The sequence below is a fragment of the Nicotiana tomentosiformis genome, chromosome 4, assembly GCF_000390325.3.
Source record: "Nicotiana tomentosiformis chromosome 4, ASM39032v3, whole genome shotgun sequence".
Taxonomy (NCBI): Eukaryota; Viridiplantae; Streptophyta; class Magnoliopsida; order Solanales; family Solanaceae; genus Nicotiana; species Nicotiana tomentosiformis.
This window is the reverse complement of record NC_090815.1, coordinates 96690416-96713188: the sequence shown is the minus strand read 5'-3', so window position 1 is coordinate 96713188 and position 22773 is coordinate 96690416. Positions and strand designations below refer to the sequence as shown.

The following is a 22773-nucleotide window of genomic DNA, read 5'->3' as shown; positions in this document are numbered from 1 at the left end:
TTTCATCATTCGTTCTTTAATTATGATATTGGCTAAGCACCAATCAAAACGTAGCTGCTTTGCCACAATATCCATTTGCTTAAGCCAAAAAGAACAGGGTGGTTCGACTTGTTTATTGACTGCTGCGTACATGTTGAGTCAAAAGTAAATTGAATCTACATTAAAGTAATTGCCCCTGAAGCTCCTCTTCTCATGACATTACACAAACAGAATCCTCATCACAAATTCCTCTTCAGATTTTTGAAAGTGAGTCATATCTCTTGAGAGAGCGAGCCTTGGTATAATGGTAGAGTTGCTCCTTTAGTAACCTGTAGATCACGAGTTCTAGTCTTTTTGTGGAAATGCCAAGAATACTGCATACAATATACGCCTATTCTTCCCTATCTCTCAGTCTTGGGGAGCAATTTCCGCACAAGGTGAGCCCTTTTAGTCATACATATGGTTTCCTCCGCCACGTCAAACAAATGTGCTTTATACATAAAATTTTGAATCAATCTCACCAGTATTCTTTACAAGAACAAGCCCCATTTTTGAATCTGTGAAAACGAGTCCTGTCTCTCACAATAATCTCCCGCTCATATATCTTTGAAATGAGCTTAATCACAACATGACAATCCCCGCATATTCTAAGATTCTTATTCACGCTTATACAAGTGCCATCTTGTGTACTGATCAAACCAAAAGCCACTGCAAGCTTCTCACTATGATAACACAGTGCATTCTCCTTCTCCTCTGGTCCTATATCATGACACACATAATTAGTTTCTGCCACATACCCGTATTCTCTAATCCTTAGCAAAATCTCATCAAGCTTCCAATAAATCTCCTTCCACTTTGGATGGTTCATATCACCATTCATGAACTTGTATATCGTTCCACCAACCTCAATATAGCTAAAACCCGGTACTTTCTTTACATCCTGACCTTTCATGGCCTCCCTTACTCTTTTCACATCATGCCACCTCCCTTGTGCTGCATAAAGATTGGAGAGCAAAACGAAATCCCCACAATGATTTGATCCCATTTCAACGAGCTTCTTGGACACTGTCTCTGCCATTTCCACATTACCATAAGTCTTGGAAGCCCCTAATAGAGTTTGCCATAGAACCACATCAGGGACCGTAGGCATTGACTCGACAATTTTATAAGCTTCATCTAACCGCCCAGATCTTCCCAACAAGTCCACCATACTACCATAATGCTTTATATTCTTACTCACTCCACATCTATCCATGGCATCAAACAATTTCATTCCGTCGTCCACCATTCCCGCATGGTTACAAGCACAGATTGCAGCTAAGTAACTAACACTGTCTGGCTCAATCCCAGTTTGGCCCATTTTCTCGAAAAGCTCAAGCGCTTGTTCTCCATCTCCATACATTGCGAGTGCCATAATCATGGTATTCCACGTGACATGAGTCCTCGAGCATTTCATCTCATTGAACACTTCATAAGCTTTTCTAACAAGACCACATTTAGAATACATATCAATAATTGCATTACAAACAATCACATTGCAATCAAGATTCCTACTTTTGATATACTCATGAACACGGTCACCTTCTTTATTCACCCCCAACTGCGAACAGGCAGAGAGAGCACCAAGCACAGTGACCTCATTTGGTTCCATATTCTCCCTCATTTTCTTATAAAGCTGCAAAGCTTCAGTGGGTCGGTTCCCCTGAGCTAGCCCAGCAATTAACGCGTTCCAACTTGCTATATCTCTCACATCCATTTCATCAAACACTTGGCACGCATAATCCAAATCACCACATTTCGAGTACGCATCCAGCAAAGTTGTGCGCAACAAGACATCTGATGCAAACCCAAATCGGATCACATGGGCATGAAGCTGTGGGGTTTCGGAACGGGCCAATGCACGGGCACAGGCTTTGAGGGTGAAAGAGCAAGTAAGAGCGTCGGGCTTACAAGGCAAACGAGACATGGAGACATAAAAGGTGACAGCATCAATGGGCTTGGGGCTTTGGGCAAGGCCGCGAATGATGGCGTTCCATTCATTCTTGTATGGGAAAGTAATGCTGCGGAAGATGTAGGCGGCGTAAGGGAGGTTGCCGGCGGAAGAGACGGCGCAGAAATCCAAGAATTTGGCGCGGCAAGTGTAGAATTGAAAAATGCCAGTGGTTACGAGATGGGCTTGGAGTTGTTTGAGTTGGGAGAAAGAAGTGCATTTTGACAGTAACGAATCGACGTAGGCCATACCACACTAATGTCGCTTGGGAGCAGTTTTAAAGGGAAATGCTCGCGGTTCTTTCCTTTTTTTTTTTTTTTTGGATTAAATATTATTCCCTCCAGTCCACAATAAGTGATAAATTTATCTTGGCCACACCCATTAAAAAAATATAAAATATGTGACTAAACTACCCTTAATTAAATGTTGCATCATAGTTAATGTGAGGAGTAAAAAACTTTTTAGGGATACGTACATAAGGGTAATTTTGAAAAAATAAATTGAATTTTTTCTTGATTATATAAATGGACACTTATTTTGGACCAAAACTAATAGGTAAATTGGTCACTTATTGTGGATTGCAGGGAGTAAAAAGTAATTGACGAATAAAAGCGATGATATTGCAGCTAGGACGGGCTGACCCGTCATTTGAACAAGTCTTAAAATGGGGTGAAATTCAAAAGGGATTTTTACCTTCCTATACTACATATGAAACTTTATTACCCTCTATAATCAAGTTTTAACTTAATTACATGGACATATACAATTTACCAATTATATACAATTAGTATTAATGAGTATCCCTTTATATTATAAATTGAATAGGGATTTATTTATTTTCCATCCCTGCTCTCTCTTTCTCTCCCCCCGTCTCTCATTCTATCGCTCCCCGTATCTCTCTCTCTCTCCGTCTCTCTCTCTCTCTCTCTCTCTCTCTCTCTCTCTCTCTCTCTCTCTCTCCTTCTGTAACGACCCAACCGGTTGTTTTGAGAATTTAAGTCCCGTTCGGCGGCATAAGGCCCTGAGCAGCTTCGTATTATGTGTATTGACTTGCGTGCGTGGTTGAATTCAGTTACCTGATGATTCAGAGTGATTTGGGACACTTAGTCCCTAAAACGGAAGCTTAAGTCTTAGGATTTTGACCATAGTTGGAACTGTATGAAGACGACTCCGGAATGGAGTTCTGGCGGTTCCGTTAGCTCCGTTGGGTGATTTTGGACTTAGGAGCGTGTCCGTACGATGAATTTGAGGTCTATAGCTGATTTAGGCTTGAAATGGTAAAAGTCAAATTTTTGGAGATTTTGACCGAAAGTGGACTTTTTGATATGGGGGTCGGAGTCCGATTCTGGAAGTTGGAGTAGGTCCTAAGATTGAATATGACTTGTGTGAAAAATTTGACGTCATTCCGAGTTGATTTGATAGGTTTCGGCACGAGTTTTAGAAGTTGGAAGATTTGAAAGTTTATAAGTTTGATTCATGGTGCGATTCGTAGTTTCGATGTTGTTTGATGTGATTTGAGACCTCGAGCGAGTCCGTGTTAGGTTATCGACTTTTTTATGTGTTTAGATGGGGTCCCAGGGGCCTCGGGTGTGTTTCGGATGGACCACAGGTCATTTCCTCCTATTTTGAACTGCTGTTTTCTGTCATCTGATGTTCATCTTCGCGATCGCGAAGTGCCTTTTGCGTTCGCGTAGTGTTCTGCTGACCTGCTTAATATTTCCTCTTCGCGTTCGCGTTCAAGCTCTCGCGTTCGCGAAGGTCTGCCTTTTTCCCTCTTCGCGTTCGCATCCTTCCTTCAGCGTTCGCGTAGTAGAAACCAGGCCTTGAGCGCTGGTGATCATTTACCCTTCACGTTCACGTGTCCTCTTCGTGTTCACATAGGTTCCAGTCCCTTGTACTTCGCATTCGCGTCCCTTTGGTCGCGTTCACGAAGGGTCTTCTGGCAGCCTTCACTTTCCTTCTTTGCGAACGAGAGCATTTCTCCGCGTTCGCGATGCTTTCAGACCCGGGCAAAATATAAGTTTTCCAAATCGAGGGTTAGGCCATTTTTCATCATATTTTGACTTCTAGAGCTCGATTTTGAGCAATTCTTTGTGGGTTTTTCAAGCAAATCGATTGGGTAAGTGTTCTTAACCTAGAATTTATTATATTCCATGATTTTATCTTTATTTTTATAATTTAATTTGTGTTTTGAGTTGAGAAAAATGGAAATTTTTGAAGAAAACTTTCAAAATAAAAAAATCATGATTTGAGGGACGAAATGGTATCGGAATTTGATAAATTTAGTATGGTTGAACTCGTATTAGAATGGGTGTTCGGGTTTTATAAAATTTGTCGGGTTCCGAGGTGCGGGCCCGGGGTCGACTTTTGGGTCGATTTTTAGATTTTGATAAAGACTGAAGCTTTATGATCCGGAATAGTTTCTTATGAGTTTTATTTGTATTTTGAAGTTATTTTGATTATATTTGAGCCGTCCGGAGGCCATTTCACCCGAGACGTTCTTTTTTAAGTATTAGTATGTCTTCTTCGAGGTAAGTATCTTGCCTAACCTTGTGTGGGGGAACTACCCCTTAGGATTTGAGTCTTCTATGCTAATTATAGTTCGTGTACGCGAGGTGACGAGTACGTGCTCGGACTTATTTGTAAAAAATTAGCCTTTTAGGGTTCTTAGGCTCTTGTATTCACTGAATATGCAGTTATTCTTGTTATGATTACGCTTCTTAATTACTAGTTTCACTTCTACCTGCTTAATTAGAATTAACTGCTTCATGATTCACTCTTATTGCTTATTTGATTCATATGTGCCTTAACTGAAATTGTTACCTTTCTATTGCCATGTTATCCTTTCCCTAACTGCTTATCTTTATTTGAAATTATTACCATCTCTTCTGTAATTGTTTAGCCTTAATTGAGGTTATGGTTATCTTTCCGCTGCTTCTTCTTAGCTGAATTTGTTGTATCTCTTTCCTAATTTCCCAACCTTAAAAGAAGTTAGATATCCTATATTTTAATTGACTTGTCCTTATTTGGAATTATTCGACTTGTGTTAGCTCCCTCGTTGTCGAACTGTATATTGTGGACCGTTGTTACATAGTATTTTCTTTCTTGTTAAGTTATTCTTATTATGACTAGCATTCCCGATTGTGGCTACTCCTTGTGAATTAGTTTCTCCGTTTCTTTGAGTTCTGGAATCTCTGAGTTGACTTATTTGTCGTACCCTTGTATTATTGTCATTATTGATTTGCTGTTGTAGTTGTTATTGTGATGCACGAGGTTTCTGCCGTACGATTGTTGTTATTATGATGCACGAGGTTTCTACCATGCGGTTGTTGTTATTGTGATGCACGAGGTTTCTGCCTTGCGAGTGTTATTGGATTATACAAGGTTTCTGCCGTGCTATTGTTACTATTGATATGTGCACATGCGGCGTGACAAGGCGGGATATATATATGCGGGTTGCGCATGTGGAGAGACAAGGTGGGAACATTGTTATGCACGTGTGGCGAGACAAGGCAAGTACTTACTATATTAATGCACACGTGGCGAGACAAGGTAGGTTGTGTCAGGGATTGACTTATGATGACTTGTGATAGCCCGGGCACATTCTTGTTGTTGATGTTTGTGTAGTGGTACACTTACCTGTGTGAGCTTTATCTTGTGTAAAGTTGTGTGAAAATATTCTACATGCTGTCCATTTCTTTTCTTGTACTTACTAGCTGGCATGAACCATGTTAGGACACTTGCATAAGCATACACGTAGTTGAGCACTCTTATCGGTTAAAAAGTTTTCTTGATATTGTTGAGTATAGATGAACACCCTTGTTTACCTGTCTTCTATGTGAGAATGGCTCTATTTGGCACATGAGTTGTTAGTGCGGTTATGAAGTATAATGAGGGCACATGATGCCAAGTGTTAGGGTTCAGGTATTGGAACTCGTGAGTTGTGAATAGTATGAGGTTCGGTACCTCGTGGAGTTTATTGACTAAAACCCGGTGTGAAAGGTATCGTATTGTTGAGTTGTTACTTGTCCTTTCTTTATCTGTGATTATCGTACTTAGGTTGTGTTTCCGTTCATTCTTCTATGTCATTATTATGGTATTCCGCTGATAGTTGTTGTTTTCCTTCCTTATTGCAATTACCGTATTAATTGCCACTTCGCGTAGTCTTTATGTAGATATCATACTCTGTTGTTTCTATACTTATACTTGTTCAAGTTATTTAGTCCAGTAGGTGTCATGACTGTTCCTCATCACTACTCCACTGAGGTTAGTCTTGATACTTGCTGGGTACCTCCGTGGTGTACTCATACTACACTTCTGCACATTTTTGTGCAGATCCTGGTATTTTGAAGTCAGGTGATTATTAGCTAGCTGTGCGGACTGTTGTTGTGGATACTCAAGGTAAACATGCTGCTACGTTCACATGCTTTGGAGTCACCTTCTGATTTGTATTCATACTATTACTTTATTTCAAACAGTTGTATTTAGAAAATTATAGCAAACTCTGTAGAGCTTATGACTTGTACTACCGGTTTTGGGAATTGTAAATTTTATAGAGATTTCCATTTCAAAAATCGTTAGATGTTATTTAATTATTGTTGTTATTCAGTAAATGTTAGGCTTACCTAGTCCCTAAGACTATGTGCCATCACGATACCCAACGGAGGGAAAATTGGGTCGTGACACCTTCTCTATTCTTTCTTAAATTTTCTTCCTTCGTTTTTCTATGCTTGTTATCCTCTCTCTTTGTCACGACCCCAAATCAACTAGTCGTGATGGCACTAACCCATCCCGCTAGGTAAGCCAACTAGTAACTATCTAATTCTAATGATATTAACAAGACAATTAAACGAAAGTAATTTACTGAATCTTATACATTTTCTAAGGACTGGTAGTACAAATCATGAGCTTCTAAGAATAGAATTCACAAAGCTGAAATGAAATAAATACACCGTCTGTTTGAAAAGTACATAAACAGAGTTTTATATCTAAGGCTACCACGAACAAGAGGCAGCTACAACCGGGACGCAGGTACATCTTCAATCCAGCTCCCATCGATCACATCAACATCAGCAGCCAACATCTGCACGCAAGGTGCAGAAGTATAGTATGAGTACAACTGACCCCATGTACTCAGTAAGTAACAAACCTAACCTTAGGTTGAAAGTAGTGACGAGCTAACACAAAGGTCGGGTCCAACACCAATATTCCACAACAGTTCATAACAACATAGTACACGTAATAAATGAGGTATATCAAAAATAAAATGCTCAGTTCGTTCAAAGTTCCCGAAAAATAGGCATGCTTTCCAAGTATCTTAGTGAAAACCCAAATCTTTTACCGAAAATACCAAAATACGAGTAAGTTTGAAAACTGTGATTTTTCCCAAAAAATCCTTTCAACAAATAGTAAGATGTTTCATTTTCAGATAGCATGAGGAAAGTACTTCTCTATGCCTATATGACAAGATACAGGTAAAATCATAAATGTCCCCAAAATTGAGTAGCATAATGAAATGCACCTCTATGCATGTATCTCAGGTACGCATGTCAAATGCAATGCATCTCGATGATGAGCTCATGTACTCACACTCTTAGAGTACTCAATCTCACTGTCTCGCATTCTCTCTCACTATGCTAAACACACTCAATCACTCAACGCTGTATAATACCTGCTGCGGCGTGTAGCCCGATCCACATATATATAGTCGACTATGCTCACTGGGGGTGTGCAGACTCTGGAGGGGCTCCTTCACGACGTGCAGCCCGATCCACATATATATAGTCGACTGCGCTTACTGGGAGTGTGTAGACTCCGGAGGGGCTCCTTCAGCTCAAGCGCTATATCGCTGCGGCATGCAGTCCGATATCATAAAATGTAATCAATATATCGCTGCGGCGTACAGTCCGATCCCATAAAATGTAATCGATATAACATGCTGTGGCGTGTAGCCCGATCCCAAAATATTACTCTCACTCAGGCCCCCGGCCTCACTCAGTCATCAATCTCTCCAGTCTCACTCACGGGCTCACAATGTCATGAAACTAGCCCGATAATAATGATATGATGTATCAATAAATAATAACTGAGACTGAGATATGGTATGAATGCATGGATATGACTGAGTACGAAATATCAATGAGATCAGTGAGATGACAGTAAGAAACAACCACTATGGGTCCAAACAGTGTCGGCATAATACCTAAACATGATATCTAGCATGATTGATAGCTTAACTACTTTATCACATGGTGAAAACACGTATATCAACAAAGTAGGACCACTATACAGTGCCATAGAAGCAACAGAGTCCCAATTCACATGGTGCACGCCCACACGCCCGTCACCTAGACTGTGCGTCACCTCAACACCAATCACATAATACGTATTATGGGGTTTCATACCCTCAACACTAAGTTTAGAAGAGTTACTTACCTTGAACGAGCCAATACCATTGCCGAGCAAGCCAAGTGATGCTCCAAAGATGCCATCACGTGCGTAGCAACCTCCGAACGACTCAAAACTAGCCAAAAGCAACTCAAATACATCAAATAAAGCCCAAGGAAATAATTCCAAATGATAGAGATCGAATCCTTAATCAAAACCCAAAACCGGCCAAAAATCACACCCGGGCCCACACCTCGGAACCCAACAAAACTCACAAAATCCGACAACCCATTCAATTACGAGTTCAACCATACTAGTTTCACTCAAATACGACTCCAATTCGATGTCCAAAACTCAAAAAATTCATATTATGAAACTTTAGGCCAAAACCCCCAATTTCTCTTTAAAATTCACACTCCAATTACCAAAAACGAAGGTAGATTCATGAAATATAACCAAAACCAAGTAGAGAACACTTACCCCAATCCTTGTAATGAAAATTGCTCCAAATATTGTCTCAATCCAAGCTCTGTAGCTCCCAAAAATGAAGAAAGAACCAAAACCCTCGATAATATAGGTTCTGCCCAGCGATTCCGCATTTGCGGACAATTCATCGCATCTGCGACCACCACTTTTGCGGTTAAACTTCGCTTCTGCCAAAACAACTGACCCAGCAATCCCTCGCACCTGCGGTCTTTAAGCCACTTCTGCGATCGTGCTTCTGTACACTTGAACCGCATCTGCGGCTGCGCAGGTGCGTCCAAGCACCTGCATCTGCGATCCTCACGCCCAACTCTCCTTCACACTTCTGTGACTCCTCTATCGCTTCTGCGACCATCACACCTGCACAAACCAGCCGCATGTGCGATCACACCAGAACCAGCAACTTAGCAAAAATCCAAAAATGCTATGAAATGATCCGAACCTCGTCCGAAACTCACCCGAGCCCCTCGGGACCCCGTCCGAACATGCCAACAAGTTCCATAACGCAATACGGACCTACTCGAGGCCTCAAAACACACATAACAACATCAAAATGATGAATCACACCTCAAATCGAAATCTATGAACTTTGAACTTCAAACTTCCACAACCGATACCGAAACCTATCAAATCACGTCCGATTGACGTCAAACTTTGCACACCAATCCCAAATGACATAACTAAGCTATTCCAATTCCCAAAATCACAATCCGAATCCGATTTCAAAAGTCCACTCCCGGTCAAACTTTCCAAAAATCCAACTTTTGCCATTTCAAGCCAAATTCCACTATGGACCTCTAAATCACAATCCGGACGCGCTCTTAAGTCCAAAATCACCCAATGGATCTACCAGAACCATCAAAACTCCATTCCGGATTCAAATTCACAAAAAGTCAAACTTGGCCAACTCTCCCACTTTAAAGCTTCAACAATGAAATCCATTCTTCAAATTCGATTCCGAATAACCTGAAAATCAAAACCGATGATTCACATAATTCATAATACATCATACTACTCATGCCTGTAGATTACCGAGTGAAGTGAAAATGCTCAAAACGACCGGTTGGGTCGTTACATTCTCCCTCACTTAAACATACGTTCGTCCTCGAACGTGTCCAGAGTTGTTCTCAAAGTCCTCAAACCACCGTGTAACCTTACCATGCACATACCCGGGGGTGATCGTCACCCTATCCCATATAGGTCTAATAACATAACATAACTAAGATTTCCTTAATTCAACCTAGCCCATAAGCCTTAGAATCCAATTCCCAGCATCCGGAACTTCCTATAAGATCAGAATCTCGCATCGACACTCTGTATAAATCTGAACAAGCTGTACAAACCATATCCATAACCCACGATGTAATCACATGATATACCGCATAACTCAAATACTCATAGCAATGATTTCTAATCACAGCAGCTGTCCAAAACAACCCAATTCCGGTAATAAACCTCATGTCAAACCAAACCTCATCCTAAAAACTTCGTACACTGACGATGATGAAAGAAACATGCAGAACTCATAACCATTCATCAGATCAACCAGTCATGAAACTCCCTCTCCTTCAACAAGAACTATAGCAAATTTCTAAGCCGACTTTCGATATTATCCTTCCAACCACGCTGTAATCTATTCCGATAGTATCCATTCTAGTTCCAATGACCTCATCTCATCCAACACGACCACTCTAGTGACATAACACACCCATACAATCTAAATCCACAACCCGTGCAATCCGTGCACCAATAAGCAATATTCCCTATGTACTCAATCATGGAAAAAATGACTCAGACGAGAGAACTGTCCCACAAGCTCCTCAAGTACCACCACAACGCAGTGCTAAGAACCTATCACACACTGTAGAACCAAAAAACACGAATCTAACACAAGGGATCATATCTCAACATAACTCCGTTGCAATGCGTGACCCCATCCAAACACTGATCCATATGAAATACCTTAGCCACCATGTTCAAAATCAATAACCACGTGCAATCTGACATCAAGTACTCAAAGTGCATTACCATAACCATGGAGAAGCAGATGCCACAATGTCACACAAAATCCGAAAGAACATAACCCATACGCCATCAACCATGCAATACCCAATTACTCATCTCGCTCAAATTCCGCTATAAAGCCCAAATAGAACTGCACCAGGCGTGCATAGAAGAGTAACTCACAGATCCTTTCAAATTACGAATAAGCTCAACAACAACCGAATGGCATATCCCTCAACAATAGCAGTATGGAACCAACCAATCCGGCTCGGTGTAGAATACACATCCTAATTGGGCCTACCAATGGACCCCCAAATCAACTTCGGGAACCCACAAATAGATAAATAACCCTCCGAAAGCCCACAATGACTGAATCATAACACATACTATCATCTGGCTAGCTTCAGCCATGACTTCACAGTCCAGAACCATGAAACGATCTGCTCTTGAGAACTCCAGTCTCCAAATCCATAGAACACACGAATCACCATATCTGATCCCAACTCTACCGCCAGAATATCTAACACATCTCTCATACATGATCATCCAACAAGGAATACTTCTAAAATTCTTCCGTACCACATAACAAAATTTGAATACCAACAGTCGATCAACCAGGAGAGTGCCGCAGTACCAGTGAAGTATCCATAAATCAAAACACATTGCCCCTTCTGAAACGTCTACTCTCATCAAGCCTTACCGATTAGTAATATCATTTACCTAGTCATCTGAAACCGTCCATGCTGCCTACGAATTTATGCCCTTCCCTTCCAAACTGACCTGTGACCTTGCACATGCAAATCTCAATCCCACACAACACACCACATCTACCATTCCATCGTGTGATGAGTACAAGAATCTCATAATCAACTCTGAGTCACAAGCAGAATACATACCCAATCAGTTAGAAACCTTCCATTTGATCTCATCCCAGAGAAAATCCCAACATGCAATATATTCCTCATGCCGGTAGGAAATTATACTCCTCGAACCGTGGTAGAGACCATTGAGAACTCTCCGAAGTCCATTTGTACATAACCAAGCTATCAGAACCGAATCTCTCTAACTCAACCCATCCACGTAGGTCGCCACACCCAAGAGCATTTCCACGAAACACCTGTAGAGACTAGCCATATCATAAGTATCCAAAGAACCGATTATATCCATTACTGTGTTGATCCAACCTACTACCACGCCGTCCTATTTCTCCAAGTCCTTTCTAAATTGCCTTCAAATTGATACTTCTCCTTGCTAGAACACCACGATCCTTAACCAAAATTCACCACACAAGAGACCCTAGTATAAAACCACAATGCCCTAAGGCCCATAAGCCGCTGACTTCCCTCTTAAGCACCCCAAAGCACCACAACCGAGACACCCACTCTAAAGAGACCTTATGTGAACCTAAAACTATTTTCTTCACCTTCTTGATACTGAAATGCATAGTCCATAATGATATAAAAATGCCACAAGTCTCGACACCATCCAATGTAACTCTCAGTTTCTAGCCATATACAAATCTTGAAAATTCCAAATCGCTAGTATAATAAATCTCAATTTTGGACATATTATACTCGAACTCTCAAACCACATAAAACAACATCAAAACTAAGAATCACACCCCAAAATAAATTGAATTCAATCTCTAGTATATTATGCTGGAACTTTCCGTGTTGCAGCAAAATAGTGGCTATTTTGTAATGACTTTGCAAACGCTGACTATTTTTCAGTTACCAGTCCAAAAACTGGCTAGACCGTGCTATGTTTACCTTAAAATGACCAACCCAACCCAATCTTAAGTGGGCTGCGGGCTTGGATAGCCCAGCCCTTTATTATTCTCTTAAAAACAAATACATTTCTTCAGAACTTTAAGGATTTCCTCGTAATATTTTTGTCTAATCACACGAACAACTTCTATTTGCTTGGAGCGTGCAAGAAACTTGATATTTGACAATGAATCTCGTAATTGAAATGTAAATTCTCTTTGTCTCTTGCTCTTTTTTTTAATGTTAGATGAATGTTCTTTAATACATTTTTTTCAACTTCCTTAGGTTCAGGGATTACTTCAATAAATTTATATGATGATGTCTTTTAATTTAGGTTTAAGATTATTTGCTGATTTCATCAATATAGTCCATAAAACTTTTCAAATTCATGAAATTTTCTAGTGTTGTCAATTTTTTTCTGGGTATTAAAAGTTGATCTTCTCCAATATTGAAGAGCTGTTTAACTGTTAATAATATATTACAGTAGTCCAAGCTAATTGTAATGACTCGACCGATCGTTTTGAGCCTTAGCGTATCATTCAACAGTTTGAGACCCTGAGCAGCTTCACTTCAGGTATTATAACTTGTACGCGTGGTCGGAATTTAATTTCAGGAAGTTCGTAGTTGATTTGGAAAGAAAATTCTAACTTCGGAAGCCTTAAGTTGGAGGAATTGACTAAAGTGGGATTTTGAGTAGACGACCTCGAAATAGGGATTTAAAGGTTCCAACAGGTTCGTATGATGATTTTTGGACTTGGGAATATGTTCGGATCGGGTTTTGGATGACCCGGGAACGTTTCGGCGCCTATTGTGGAAGTTGGCATTTTGGAAGGATTTATTAAATTTGGGTTGGAGTGCATTTTAATGCTATCGATGTCCGTTTGGGATTTTGAGTCTAGTAATAGCTCCGTATGGTGATTCTGGTGTTGGGAGTGCATCCGGATGTGGATTTAGAGGTCCATAGGTCATTCCGGGGTCATTTGGCGAAAGTTGAAACTTTGAAGGTTTTTGAGAAGTTTGACCATGAGCAGACTTTTTGATATCGGGGTTGGATTCCGATTCCAGAAGTTGGAGTAGGTCCGTAATGTCAAATATGACTTGTGTGCAAAATTTGAGGTATATCAGACGTGATTTGATAGGTTTCGACATTGATTGTAGAAGTTTGAAATTTCAAAGTTCATTAAGTTTGAATTGAAGGGTGATTCGTAGTTTCGATATTGTTTGGAGCGATTTGAGGCCTCGACTAAGTTCGTAATGTGTTTTGGGACGTGTTGGTATATTTGGTTATGGTCCGAAGGGCCTCGGGGTGGTTTCGGGTGGTCAACGGATCAACTTGGAGTTTTGTTATGTTGTTGAAGGGCCTGAGTTCTGTTGTAATCGCACCTACGGAAAAAGGGCCGCAGGTGTGACGCCGCAGAAGCGGCAAGGCAAGCGCAAAAGCGAAGTCGGCCAAAAGGCCCTGGGTCGCAGAAGCGGGCACAACGCGGATTTGCGCACGTGCATATGTGCTTGGGGATCGCAGAAGCGGAAGCACAGATGCGCTGCATGGGGCGCAAAGGCGGGGGCTGTTGGGCCGAGCTTGAACCGCACCTGCGATGGAATTTCTGCAGGTGCGGAGTCGCAGGAGCGGCTGATGAACCGTAGAAGCGGAAATCGTGGCTGGGCAGTGTTTTCTTTAAAACAAGAGTTGGGTTCAATTTCACTTCATTTTGTCCATGGGAGCTGTTTTGGAGCAGGTTTGGAGTGCCATCTTCATCCTCTATTATGGGATAAGTGACTCCTTATTTTGGGTTAAATACATGGTTTATATATGGATTTAAACATGGAAATTAGTAGAAATTTGGAATTTTGAAGAAAAACCTAGAAATTTGGTATTCTTGGATTTTGATCACACATTTGGGCATGAAATTGAGAATAAATCATATATTTGACTTCGTAATGTTATGGGTAATGTTTACCTTCAAAAATATTCGGAATCCGGACACGTGGGCCCGAGGGTTTGCTTTATCGGCTTTTCGAGCGGAGTTGAAAATTTGTCTAAATTGATTTGTTATGAGTATTAGAGTATATTTTTATTGGTTTGCACATTGTTTGACTAGTTTTGGAGCGACGGACATTGGTTTGAGGTGTTAGAGGGCTTTGGAGCCGGTTATAGAACTTCAGAGCGAGGTAAGTCTCCTGTCTAACCCTGTGAGGGGGAAACCACCCTCTAGGTGATACTTATTGTTATGCACAACTAGTTGTGGGCGCTACGTACGTACGAGGTGTCGAGAGTCCGTACGTAGCTAAAGCATGTCTATGTCCGGGTAGACTTAGGACCTTATCCTGTAATAATTGAATTATTTGAACTTGTTCTGCTGGCTTATTTAATTAAAGTTATAACTGAAATTGATTTAGAAATAAAAGTATCAGGTCAAGCTTTAATACCGTGAGTTGTTGCTAAGGTATTCTATAAATGTAAAGAGATGTACTTATTATTGTGCTCATGTACTTTATTGTAAGTGTGTATCTTGTGATTCAGAAACTTCCTTCCTTTCTTATGGAGCGGGCCGATCGCCTCGGCAGTATCTCTCGAAATGAGATAAATTCCTTCCTTTCTTGTGGAGTGGGCCAAACGCCTTGGCAGTATATAGAGGTGCATCTCTGGTTCATGTCGTTCGACCCTCGGCAGTGTATACACTACTTCAGATCGGGCCGAACGACCTTAGAAGAATCATGCGTTATACTGCTAGTAGTCCAACTATTCACGAGATAAACTTTTCATTGACGCCCGGTATTTTATGGTATTTCTTATCTGATTGGCATTGACACTTGGCATTTACTCTGAGATATCGAGGTAGGATACATGATCGATAAATTTTTGATAAAAAGGAAATAATTGAAACATTATGAAACTTCAGATTTCTCCCATATTGTTGTGTAATTTACAATTGTATGAATTATCGTATTATTTATTTAACTGGACCTCTTGTAAGTGTCAATGTCGACCCCTCGTCACTACTCCTCCGGGGTTAGGCTAGATTCTTATTGGGTACGCATTGATTTACGTACCCATACTACACTTGCTGCACATTTTGTGTAGGTGCATATATACCCGGTGGTCTTTTGGGCGCAGAGGCGAGGATGTTGCAGAGACTTACCGTGAGCTGCATTTTATGTTACGATCCGCAACCTGCAGAGTCTCCATCAGAGTTATTTATGTTTCTCCTGTCTAATTTGTATTCCAGGCATATGCTGCATTTTTATTATATTTCCTAGTTGATGCTCATACACTTATGACACTGGTTTTGGGGTGATTATGGGTTGTTTGGTATTGAAATTATGAAAATATTTTTATTTACTCCATAAAGTTTTTCTTTTATTATTAAATTGAAGGAAATTATGATTTCAAATATTAAAAGGAGTAATTAAGTTAATTAATTATGGTTGGCTTGTTTGACAGCGGTGTTAGGCGCCATCACGACCTATTATGGATTTTGGGTTGTGACAACATGGTATTAGAGCACTAGGTTCACTTAGGTCTCATGAGTCATGAGAAAGTCTAGTAGAGTTTTGCGAATCGGTACGGAGACGTCTGTACTTATCTTTGAGAGGCTACATGGCTGTTAGGAGCACTTCCGTTCTTGATTCCGCATCGTGCGATTTGATTTCTTTGAGGCTTATGCCTTCATCTCCTTCCTATTCAATCTTATGCGACGTGAAGCGCTTGTCATAAATTAGGAATCAAGGAATTGCAAAGGTACTACAGATGTGGTGCAGGATGTTTCTCCCTGCGTATTTGATTGAGTTAGAGTCGTCGCTTTGCGGAAGGCCGTTCTGTCGTTTCAGCTCAGTATCAGTATTATCTAAGGTTTTGAGATTTGGCATTGATTGTTATGATGATTTGTGTGTTGCTATCACATAGTATTTGTGTAATAGTAGGGCGCTATCCTATGCGTCGAGGCAGTGAATAACTTGAAATGAGGTTTTACTCAGCGCATGATTCAGAGATTCAATATTTTATTTCCGGCAGAGGAAAGGTAATCGAACTGAGAATGTTCAAGTTTGGGTTGATGGAGTGACGAGACTTGGTATTTTGAGCATGGTGGAATTTACATCCGTGATGTGGTATCGTCGTCCTTGATTGAACGTGTTAAGGTTCGCCGATGTTATGGCCTTTTTCAATTTGCCTGCGGAGCAGGGTGTTGTGAAATGGTGCCTGAGAAGCGATTGTCAAAGATAATGGAATGTAGTGATTTCAGAATCGAATTGGTACTTCTAGTATTGATGGATCGAGAAAGATGATCTTATAAGAGGTTTAAAGTTGGTGGCGACTCATGTGTTCGGATGTTACAGAGATGGATGAGGGTTTGGAGCAACAATTGGGCAGCGAAGGACGAGGAATGACATACGAGAGGTGTCTTACGTTGGTTGAATTATCAGGAGGTCAAGTGTGAAAAGTATAAGTCAAGGAGTTGCCTAAGGGAGAGGGTTTGGCCAAAGTGGGAGAGTGGCAGAGTAGCATATGGGTTCTGTGGTAGGATAGCCACACACCTTGAGGGAAACTTAGAGCAATTTGGGAATCGTGATGGGCAGTGACTAGGACCATGGATTTTATTTGGATGCAACATGACTTCGAATTTGGAATGCGTTGTTGGACTTTTAGCTAATGTCAATGGGGAAGGAGGAACCTTGGCGGGTCCTAGGGTTATGTAATTGTAGTTTCAAGCTAAGTGGGTGAGCCCCACCGTCTATTATTGGATTGCATAGTTGTCAACTTGTGCGGTTTCTGGTTATTGGTGTATTGATGGGTTATTACGACTAAGGAAAGAGAACATTAGTGGTAATTTGAGCAAAGGATTTGAGGAATTTTTGCTATCTTTGATCTTATCGGTTCATGTTCATATTTTGGGAAGACCCGGAGTCTATGCTTCGTGTGGACGTGATGTATAAGGAGAGGAATTCAACCGGTTGCTTCTTTGAGAGATTGTTTATGTACTAGCAGGGCCTTGGTGTTTGATTATATTCGGGGACAAGTCAGAGTGGGTGACTCTCAATAATGGTCCTAGTAGGTTCAAAAATTAAAGTGCGCTGCCTAAGGATTTCGAGCCAGTAGTATGATTAATTATTTGAGCTTTTGTAGTGGATTATGAAAGGTGGCTTGGAGTGTTCTACATTATCGTCGGTCTGCGGTGTGGCATTTGAGGAATGGGAGAAAATAACTTCGGATTTATAGAGGGATTTTCAGAATGGGTGTAACAGTTTGAGATGCGAATATGCGCATAAGGAGGGTATGAGATGGTTCGTGGGTTTTGAGATAACGTGGTCTCGTGGAATAAGGTTACTCAGGGTGAGTGCGGATTTGGGTTCATGATGTTTTGAATGGAGCTATTATTATTCCTAAGGCAAGTCCAAAGTAAATTAGAAGAAGTCAGATCGGTTAGCAATGGTTGAATTGGCATAATAGTGGCAATGATTAGTTCCTTCAACTTGCTAAGTTCTACATGTGGTTTGTGGCGGTGCGTGCGAGGCTTGACGGCCGCCATAACTAATTTTATTTGGAGGCATTCGATTATTATGGCCTGTTATGTGTATATAGATCCCGAAAGAGTTATGGTAGTTTAGACCACTACTTGAGGATTTGTATTTTCTGCGGTTATGGGAATTCAGTCACGTGTTGCAATGGTTCTTCTGAGATGAGCTAAGTAAAAGTTTCTCTATGATAATGTGTTTATTCTATTAGTGGTTCAGGAGTTATGGTGAAATTCTTGTACTGTCGCGTATTGGCATGCTAGGCACAATGAGCGGCATGGAAATTGGAAGTTGAGGATCAAGGTTGCCATTTGGTATTGGCGAGAATATCACGAGCTCGGATGAGCAAGAAAAGATTCAGATGGTTAGAGAAAGCTGGTATTGTCTTGGATGTCACCTGAGATCGGTGTCCTGTGTAAGAGGCTTTGTGTACTGATTTGCGGCTTCTTGATTTTCTTTACAACATTAGTGTGGCCGGTGGTATGGATGTGCAAGCTGGTTACCTGGTGCGGAAGGTCGTGGGAGCGTATCCCACGGGAAGATTGTATAAGTGTGACATGTAGTCACTTGATTGATTAAAGATTTGAAACCAAGTATGGAGATTTGATACTATCGCTAATGTAAGAGTTTAGGCCTGAAAGGCGCTCTATTCAGTTGGTTGTGAATTGTGGAAGTTTGTTCCGAATTTGGTGGATGTTCTTGTGTGTCATGGGAAAAGGGTTGTTGTGGATCCTTGAAAGGTTATTAGCCCAGTGCGGTACAATCAAAATAGACTTGAGGTCTGTGGATGGATCTAAATGTGAATGTGGGCTCTTATCACGACCCAAAATCCAACTAGTCGTGATGGCACCTAACCCAACCCGCTAGGTAAGCCAGTTAACCACTAACCAATTCCAATAATAATTAATAAAGCAATTAAGTAAAGAAATTATCTGAATCTTATACGTTCTCCCAAGAACTGGTAGTACAAATCATGAGCTTCTAAGAATAGAGTTTACAAAGCTGAAATGAAATAAATACATCGTGTGTTTGAAAAGTGCATAAACAAAAATTTTATAGATGTAAGGCTACCACGAACAAGAGGAAGCTACAACCGGGATGCAGGCACATCTTCAAATCATCTTCCATCGAACACAACAACATCAGCAGTCAATATTTGCACGCAAGGTGAAGAAGTGTAGTATGAGTACAACCGACCCCATGTACTCAATAAGTAACAAACCTAACCTTAGGTTGGAAGTAGTGATGAGCTAACAAAAAGGGCGGGTACAACACCAATATTCTACCACAGTTCATAACAACATAGTACAATAACAAAAGAGTATCTCGAAAATAAAAGGTTCAGTTCGTTCACAGTTCCAAAAAAAATAGGTATTTCTTTTCAAGTATCTTAGTTAAAACCCAAAGTTTTTACCGAAAAAGCCAAAGTACGAGTAAGTTTGAAAACTATGATTTTTCCCAAAACGCCTTTCAACAAATAGTAAGCTGTTTCATTTTCAGATAGCATGAGGAAAGTACTTCTCTATGCCTACATGTCAAGATATAGGTAAAATCATAAATGCCCCCAAAACCGGGTAGCAGAAGGAAATGCATCTCTATGCATGTATCTCAAGTACGCAGGTCAAATGCAATGCATATCAACGATGAGCTCATGTACTCACACTCTCAGAATACTCAATCTCATGGTCTCGCATTCTTTCTCACTATGCTCAATGCTCAGCACACTCAATCACTCAGCGTTGTACAATACCTGCTGCAACCCGATCCATATATGACCATAAGGCCTGTTACGGCGTGCAACCCGATCCATATATGACCATAAGGCCTGTTACGGCGTACAACCCGATCCACATATATATAGTCGACTGCACTCACTGGGGGGTGTGTAGACTCCGGAGTGGTTCCTTCAGCCCAAGCGCTATATTGACGCGGCGTGCAACCCGATCCTATAAAATGTAATCAATATAACATGCTGCGGCGTGCAGCGTGATCCCAAAATATCAATATAACATGCTGCGGCGTGCCGCCCGATCCCAAAATATCAATATAACATGTTGCGGCATGCAGCCCGATCCTAAAATATCAATATAACATGCTGCGGCGTGCAACCCGATCCCAAAATATCACTCTCACTCAGGACCTCGGCCTCACTCAGTCATCAATCTCTCCAATCTCACTCACGGGCTCACAATGTCATAAATCTAGCCCGACAATAATGATATGATGTATCAATAAATAATAACTGAGACTGAGATATGGTATGAATGAGTGGATATGACCGAATATGAAATATCAATGAAATTAGTGAGATGGCAGTAAGAAACGACCACTATGGGTCCAAACACTATCAGCATAATGCCTAAACATGATATCTAACATGATTTACATCTTAACTACTTTATCACATGGTGACAACACGGATATAAACAAAGTAGGACCACTGTACAGTGCCATGGGAACAACAGAGTCTCAATTCACATGGTGCAAGCCCACACGCCCGTCACCTAGCATGTGCGTCACCTCAACACTAATCACATAACATGTATTTCAGGGTTTCATACCCTCAGCTCTAAGATTAGGAGAGTTACTTACCTCGAACAAGCCAATTCCAACACCGAGCAAGACAAGCGATACTCCAAAATTCCATCCCGTGCGTTCTGACCTCCGAACGGATCAAAACTAACCAAAACAACGCAAATACGTCAAACAATGCTAAAGGAACCAATCCTGATCGAAAAAGATCAAATCTTGAATCAAAAGCCCAAAATCGGCCAAAATCCCAACCCGGGTCCCGCACTTCGGAACCCGACAAAATTTATTAAATTTAACAACCCATTCCCATACGAGTCCAACCATACTAGTTTAACTCAAATCCGACTCCAATTCGATGTTCAAAACTAACAAATTCATATTATGAAACTTTAGGCCAAAACCCCCAATTTCCTCTTTAAACTTCACAATCCAATTACCAAAAACGAAGGTAGATTCATGGAATAAGATCAAAACCAAGTGTAGAACACTTACCCCAATCCTTGTTATGAAAATTGCTCCAAAGGTCCCCTAAACCGTGCTCCAAAAACCGAAAATGGGTGAAAAGTCGCGAACCCTCGAACTTAAAGGGTTCTGTCCAGTCAATCCGCATTTGCGGACAATTCGTCGCACCTGCGACCACCGTTTTTGCGGAAAAATATCGCATCTTCAAAAAAATGGCCTTGCCCAGCAACCCCCGCACCTGCGGTATCAAGCTCCGCATCTGCAAAGACACGCGCACCTGCGCTTCCACTCGACGCACCTGCGCGTCCGCACCTGCGCCCGTTTCTCCACTTCCGTGAGCCTCCTCATCTAGATCTCATCTCTCACCTGCGACGCCTTTGTCGCTTCTGCGGCCATCGCACCTGCGCAAACCAACCGCATGTGCGATCATACCAGAACCAGCAGCTTTCAGCAAATGCAACATGAAGTGAAAAATGATTTGAACCTCGTCCAAAACTCATTCGAGCCACTCGGGACCCCGTCCAAAGATACCAAAAGTCCAATAACATAACACGGACCTACTCGAGGCCTCAAATCACGCATAACAACATCGAAACAATGAATCACACCTCAAATCAAAATATATGAACTTTCAAATTCAATAACTCGTGCCGAAACATAGCAAATCAATCTGGAATGACTTCAAATTTTGCGCACAAGTCCCAAATAACATAACGAAGCTATTCAAATTCTCCGAATCACAGTCTGAATCCGATATCAAAAAGTCCACTCCCGGTCAAACTTTTCCAAAAATCTAATTTTTGCCATTTCAAGCCAGATTCAAATACGGACCTCCGAATCACAATACGAACGTGCTCCGAAGTTCGAAATCACCCAACGGAGCTAATGGAACAATCAAAACTCTGGTCCGGGTTCAAATTCACAAAAAGTCAAACTTGGTTAACTCTCCCAATTTAAAGCTTCAACAATGAAATTCTTTCTTCAAATTCGATTCTGAATAACCTGAAAATCAAAATTGACGATTCACACAAGTCAAAATACATCATACGAAGCTACTCATGCCCATAAACTACCGAGCGAAGTGTAAATGCTCAAAACGACCGGTCGGATCGTTATGTCCTCCCCTACTTAAACATACGTTCATCCTCGAACGTGTCCAGAGTTGTTCTCAAAGCCACTAAACCGCCGTATTAACTTACCATGCATATACCCGGGGGTGACCCCACGTCCGATAACACAACATAACAGAAATTTCTCAATTCAACCTAGCCCACAAGCCTTCGAATCCAATTTCCAACATCCGGAATTTCTTATAAGATCAGAATTTTGCATCTACATACTGCACAAGTCTGAACAAGCTGTACCAAAAGCCATAACCATAACTCAAATACTCAATACTTAAATACTACATAGCTCAAATGCTCGAAGCAAAGATTTCTAATCACAGTAGTTGCTCAAATCAACCCAATACCGGTAACAACCTCATATCAAACAAAGCCCCGTTCTAAACCTCCGTACACTGCCAATGATGAAAGAAACATGCAAAAATCATAACCCTTCATCAGATCAACAAGTCATGGTACTCCATCTCCTTCGACAAGAACTATAGCAAATTTCTAAGCCGACTTTCGATATTATTTTTCCAACCATGCTGATATC

The 22773-nt window shown here is 41.1% G+C and overlaps 1 protein-coding gene across 1 annotated transcript; it reads right to left on the bottom strand.

The window, feature by feature from the left end:
• Positions 1 to 456: 456 nt before the first annotated feature.
• On the bottom strand, positions 457 to 2261 carry LOC104099632 (pentatricopeptide repeat-containing protein At1g34160). The gene has a single exon (XM_009606682.4). The coding sequence runs from the start codon at positions 2216 to 2218 to the stop codon at positions 497 to 499; it is 1722 nt and encodes a 573-aa protein (XP_009604977.1). The 5' UTR covers positions 2219 to 2261; the 3' UTR covers positions 457 to 496.
• Positions 2262 to 22773: the final 20512 nt, after the last annotated feature.

Bases quoted from the DNA above. Each gene is read 5' to 3' on its own strand.
- LOC104099632 (XM_009606682.4), bottom strand. From the start codon at position 2,218: ATGGCCTACGTCGATTCGTTACTGTCAAAATGCACTTCTTTCTCCCAA.